At 44.8% G+C, this 6,000-nt stretch overlaps 1 protein-coding gene across 1 annotated transcript in view; it reads right to left on the bottom strand.

The window, feature by feature from the left end:
- Positions 1-5,748, bottom strand: part of thsd7ab (thrombospondin, type I, domain containing 7Ab) — a 109,466-nt gene extending 103,718 nt beyond the window's left edge. The window contains exon 1 of the mRNA XM_058647844.1: positions 5,053-5,748. Within this exon, the coding sequence (XP_058503827.1) occupies positions 5,053-5,227 (175 nt within the window). The 5' untranslated portion in view covers positions 5,228-5,748. The remainder of the gene's footprint in view (positions 1-5,052) is intronic.
- Positions 5,749-6,000: the final 252 nt, after the last annotated feature.

Raw genomic sequence — 6,000 nt, forward strand, 5'->3', positions numbered from 1 at the left:
TTCTACAGTGTGCTGTAATGTCCAATATTGACCATCAAAGCAGTAAGCAACAACTAAACCAAACGAAAAGAGATCAATCACGCTGAGACCAATCAAACAGCAGTGGAAGTAAAACTGTAATGTCATCTGCACCTGCTGAGCAATGTTTCTTTCAACAATTAACACCCGTCATCATTCATAGCAGCAGACTGTTAAACATAATATGTTGTTATGGAACACAGCAGCTGCGCAGATCATCAGGTCAACTCATTTCTTCTAGTCAATATGTTAACCTACGTATTGTAATTTTTTTGTTTATTTATTTCAACCGTGACCCGCCCGCAAATCATCCAATTTTTTTTCCCACGCAATCCACTCACTGTGTCCGTGGGTGTAACCGCCAACCGTATTCACCGTGAGAAAACTCTCTCCGCCTGCACGGATGTGGAAGAGATGCAGAGGGAGGCTTTCACCAGACCAGTGCATTAGTGTCGCTCACTTCATGACGTTTATTTGAATGGACAATGTAATAACTTGAAAGACAAAATGCAATTCACAAATACACATGAAAGTCCCACAAGCCCCGCCCCCGACATTTCAACTCTATTTTTGTCGAGGTGAGCACGTGACGATTGTCAATTGTTTTGACGGAAAAAAGTCACATCCCTATACTTTACGCATTATTATTTATCGCTAATGAAACACAAGACCATGTTTGTGCGTGGGACCACGATTATCGCGATTCACGATATTATTGCGATTTTAAACGTACGACACCTTCTGTCTGAACCTACGACGATGGGAAACATCGCAGATAAAATACATGCTGCATTTTCTTCAGTGTGTCACAAACACACTCACTGACACACAAACACACTCACACTCAAACACACTCACACACAAACACACTGACACATGATTCATCAGTTTGTTGTTGAACATGAATCAGGTGATTTACTGGATCTACAGCAGCGAGAGAGAGAGAGAGAGAGAGGAGGAGGAGGAGGAGCAGCAGGAGGAGGAGACACGTGGTGAGACGTGCAGCTCGACTGACACTGAGGTGACGGACAGTAGGTGAAATGAGATTGACTTGATCTGAGGTCAGATAATCTGGACATGAGGACAGATTACAGATTACAGGGAGAGTGAGGTGGTGAACAGTGATCACATCACGACGTCTGACCACGAGACAAAGACTTTAAACAACTGTAATCATTAGATTAAAGTTAAAGGTTACAGTGGTAAAGTACGGTCTTCAGGTTTCCTCCCACAGTCCAAAAACATGCAGATTTGGGGATTAGTGAGAGATGGATGGTTGTTTGTCTCTGTGATGGACGCCGGCGGTGGAGGATACAGTGGTAGATGAGTGAGTGACTGCCTAACAGTGTTAACAGCTGCAGTTGTAGGAAGAACATGTGGATTCAAGGATGGCAACATGACAAGAACTGTGTATAATAAAAGCAGCAGAAAGTGAAACAGAGCGATAGAGAAGAAGAAGAAGAACAGGAGGAGTGTCAGGAGTGCGAGTTAGATGAAGTGATGAGGAGAAAAATGGTGTGAAAATAGCTGAAGAAAACGTCAGGGAACGTCTCAAAGATCAGGAAGAAGAGAGTGTGGCACGCCATCATCACCTTCATGGTGGTGTTTCTTCAGCACTCATCCTCACAAACATCAGCCTCTCTCTCTCTCTGCCTCATTTCAATAACATGTAAATAATAAAAGAGAAGAAACAACAAACCCTGAACTGTCTCACCTTCCAAAAACAGAAACATCACATTTCTGCAGACGACTGCAGACGAGATTCAGACCTCAGTTCCCACAGTTTCCCCAGACAGGAGCCGTATTTCAGCTCCGCTCATCAATATGCAAAACATCAGAGCAGAGAATATTCCCTCCACTGCACACTCGGCAAACGTGCACAAACATCATCACATTTCTTTGTTGTTGGCTTTATTTATTTATTTATTTTTCATATACGTATATATTAAACAAGCTTTGATCAGAGGGAGGAAACATCATCACATTTGGACGGAAACGGTCTGGAGACTCAAAAGCCCTAAATTGTGCCTCGTGTGATTTTTAACGCTCCTCAGGCAAAGAGTCGAACCAAAGAAACACAAACCAAAAAACCGCAGGGCTGAAACCAATGAGCTACTTTTTATTTGGGAAGAAGTGAACAAACTCCCCGACACTGGATTACATTTCAAAGCTCAGAGCCGCGAGCGAGAACATGTATGATGTGGGAGAGAAGGTGGTGTAGCGTGGGAGAGAGAGGCGTAATCACTATGACCTACAGTAGGATAGATGTAGGTTAAGCCAGTCCCTCCCTCCCTCCCTCGCTCTCCCACTCTTTCCTGGGGTTTGTTAAATCCCTGCTCCTTTAATCTCCTTACGCAGCTACATCCTTTTTAAAGATGCAGAACCACAGGAGAGTTGTGGGATATGTCACAGTGGAGGAGGAGGAGGAGCAGGTGGGGATGGCTCCACCCACAAAATAACACAGCCAGTGTACGGCTTTGAAAGTCAGAAAAAAAAGCCTCAGTACGAGTCTCAAAAATGTCTGGACTTGAAGAGAAAAACAAGCGTTTGCAGTGGAGATTAAATATGAGGTGAAAGTGGAGAGTTTTCTCTCTCATCCGCGTCTTTATTTAAAACCAGGTGGGTCTCGCTGAGATTGGAGACCTGGTCACAACAAACACTTTCACTGGAGCTTTGAACTCACTCAGAGTTAAACCAGGGCTTAAATTATAAGATGAGATTGTTATCTGTTCCGTGTACAGTTCGTACTTTGGAAACCAGAAATTGATTTGTGACTTCCATGTTTTTCTTATTAAAAGACAAAACAAATAAATACATAACAATGACTGAGGAGTCAGGCACATTAATGACCACAACATCCATCTTCTACTGATTTGTCCTCCGCAGGAGGGCCGCGGGGGTGCTGCGCCAATCTCTGCTGACATAAGGCGAGAGGCGGAGTCACAGCCTGGACAGATCGCCAGTCCATCACAGAGACAAACGGTCGGGGCCCGAACCACCTGGGTGCTAACCACTGCACCACCCGTGTCGCCCAATGACCTTACCATAATAACCAAAAAGTTAAGATGTTTGTGTTGTGATGTATGTTGAAGTTTTAGTGCAGCTCCGTGATACAGAAACCACATTCTTTAACACACACTCACACATACATTCACTTTCCCACGGTCAACAGTGATAACATAATATCTGAAAAGATCCTCCTCCCTGTGACATTTAACGGAGTCCATGTGAGTCAGGATGATATCACGACACAAGAAAACACTCGCATCCACAAACACCATCACAATCATTTCACTACACCTCCTTCACAACCACCACCGGGCACTATTGTGTAGCACTGGCCATCAATCATCTGTCACACACACACACACACACACACACAGGCAGCACCAGCAGCAGCAACATTTCAATAATGGTGCATCACCTGAGACTCGAGGAGATGAAAGTAATCAGTTCAGAAAGCGTGTCACATGATATCCTCTCTCTCTCACACACACACACACACACACACACACACAGTCTTTGAACTTCAGCTAAGCAGAGTGGTAATCTCCTGATAACACATTTATGAGACAACGACGACAACCAGAGGGCGTCAAGTGGAGGAAGGATTGTTAAAGATGTGAGAAGCTTTCAGGAGAAGAATCCTCGGTGCTTTCCAACACAAACCATGACGCGTCAAATACTCTTCAATCTAAAAGTTAGAACATTCACGAACAAGGTTTCTGTCGTTCCAGGTGCAACACAACTGACAACGTGAGCCATATCTGCTAAAACACTGGGTCGGGACCCACACATGGGTCGTGGGAGATGTTTTTTGTTTATCATTTATCATTTAACATTTTGGGAAGATTTGGGAAAATTCAGCAAATTGGCAGTTCAACGGTTCACTTGTCAGGCTTCAAACTCAGCAGGTGACTTAACCCTGAGTGCTCACAGGCTGCACCCTTGGTATATTGCCACGGGAATAATACACAACTCCATATATGGACGTCCTGTGTGTTTATAGGTCACATATTTAGGGCTTTACAAAATGTGTTGATGAGTCAAAAGTTACAATTTATTTTAGTCGCAATAAATGTTTTTCTTTTATTTTTGTATTTTGTTTGTACAAATCTCACAAATTCAAAGCAATTTTTAAAGATTTTGAGTACTTTTTTTGCTCAGGTGTGTTTTTATATCCTTTTTCTTTTCAGCACACGATCTTATAGCCTCAGATTAGATGTTGTAACAAAGCAGCCTAAGGCTTCATTAAAGCACCAGTGTGTCGTTTCAACTTTGGCGACGTTTGGACGAGAAACGCCAGCGATATCAGTAGAAATGCGACAGATGTAAATATCGCTAAACTGCCTTAGAGACAGTCGTGCCAAATGGACACACGAGGCAATGTGGCGTTCTCGAAATGCGGGAACATAAGTGAACATTATGCATCTCCCACTTCCAAGAGGCTTGACCATCGGACGTCATAGGTGATTGGACAGACGTAAAAACCAATCAGACCAATGATCAGGACGACGTACGCAGAGCGACGGAAAACAAACGTGTCAACAAAACGCTTGTTGCTAGTTTTCATTTTCTCAGGTGAGCTCTGTGGAGCAAAGTCGCCTAAAATGGCCGCCATGTAGGACATATAACAAAAGCTGCTAGACGCCACTTCCCTGTCGTCTAACATTAAGCCCGCCTCCAGCTTGTTTGTGATTGGTTGAGATTCCAGGCTAGCTCACGAAAGTCTTTAAAACGTGGGAAACACTGTTGCTTCAGCAGCTGCACGTGTGTTTTTATCATATTTATCATATTTATAGTATTTCCCTGAACACATTTGACTGTTTTATTACTTTTAACCTGCACAGTAATTCCAGGTCAACAACGCAAGTTCAAAAAAGACAAATAAAAAAAATCTCCAATCTTGATGAAACTACAAAATTTTCCTCATTTCTGCTTCACAAACACCAGCAGCACTCATTCACTCACTCACTCACTCATTCACCAGCAGCAGCATAAATGCACCATCGTGCTGCGAGAGCTGAAACAAACCTGTTTCCCAGAAATAAACCGACGTCCCGTCGTCCGTCTGCGTGTGAACGTTCCACAAACCACACAGCAGCAGCACCACAGTCACCACAAGGTTCCCGCTCCCCTCTGTCCTCCTCAGGAGGCTCCCTGCTGCTCCTCCTGCTGCTGCTCCCTCACCCCTCCACCCCAGCCCCATGGTCCAGCACAGGATCAAAAAAAGAAGAAGAAAAAAGAAAAAAGTAAATCCACTCAGCTCACGGTAAGCAAGAAGAAGAAGATGAAGAAGAAGAAGAAGAAGAAAAGACACGATAGTCCAAAGAAGAAGGAGAAGAAGTGAAGTGTGCAGAGGAGGAGAGAGGGAGAGGAGGACGAGTCCTGCAGGAGTTCACGTCCAGGTTCAGGTCTCGTGAAGGACAGATCAACTTCTTTTTCTTTTGCCTCCTAACTTGGCCGTAAGGTTCCAGAGGGGGTGGAGCCAGTCACTCAGTGTTTATGATGTTTGAGCTGCAGATGGATGAAGGTGATGAAGATGATGGTGGTGGCACAGTCTTCCTCCTCCATCGCTGCTGCTGCTGCTGCTTCTGTCCTCTGGCTGTGGAGCAGTGACAGTGGGCGAGTGTCTGCAGTGTTGTTCGCCTCCCTCCCTCTCTCCCTCTCTCTCTCTCGCTGTCTCCTATTCGCTCACTCGTTTGCTCCTCTCTCTCTCCCTCTCTCTCCTCTCTCTCTCTCTGTTATTTTTCCTCCTTTTGAATTTTCACTTCTTAGTTTCTCTTCCCCCTCTCCTCTTCCCCATGCCCCCCCTTCCCCTCCTCTTGCCTAGGGCATAAGGACGTATCCGTATCCTCCTCCTCCTCCTCTTTCTCCTCCTCCAGTGCTGGGAAGACGACAGGAGACCAGCAGCTCCTCACACTGGTCTGAGGAGCTCCCATAAGCACTTGCTCCTTAGGATCAGAGAGAAAGAGCTTAATG

The sequence above is a fragment of the Solea solea genome, chromosome 13 (genome assembly GCF_958295425.1).
Source record: "Solea solea chromosome 13, fSolSol10.1, whole genome shotgun sequence".
Lineage (NCBI taxonomy): Eukaryota > Metazoa > Chordata > Actinopteri > Pleuronectiformes > Soleidae > Solea > Solea solea.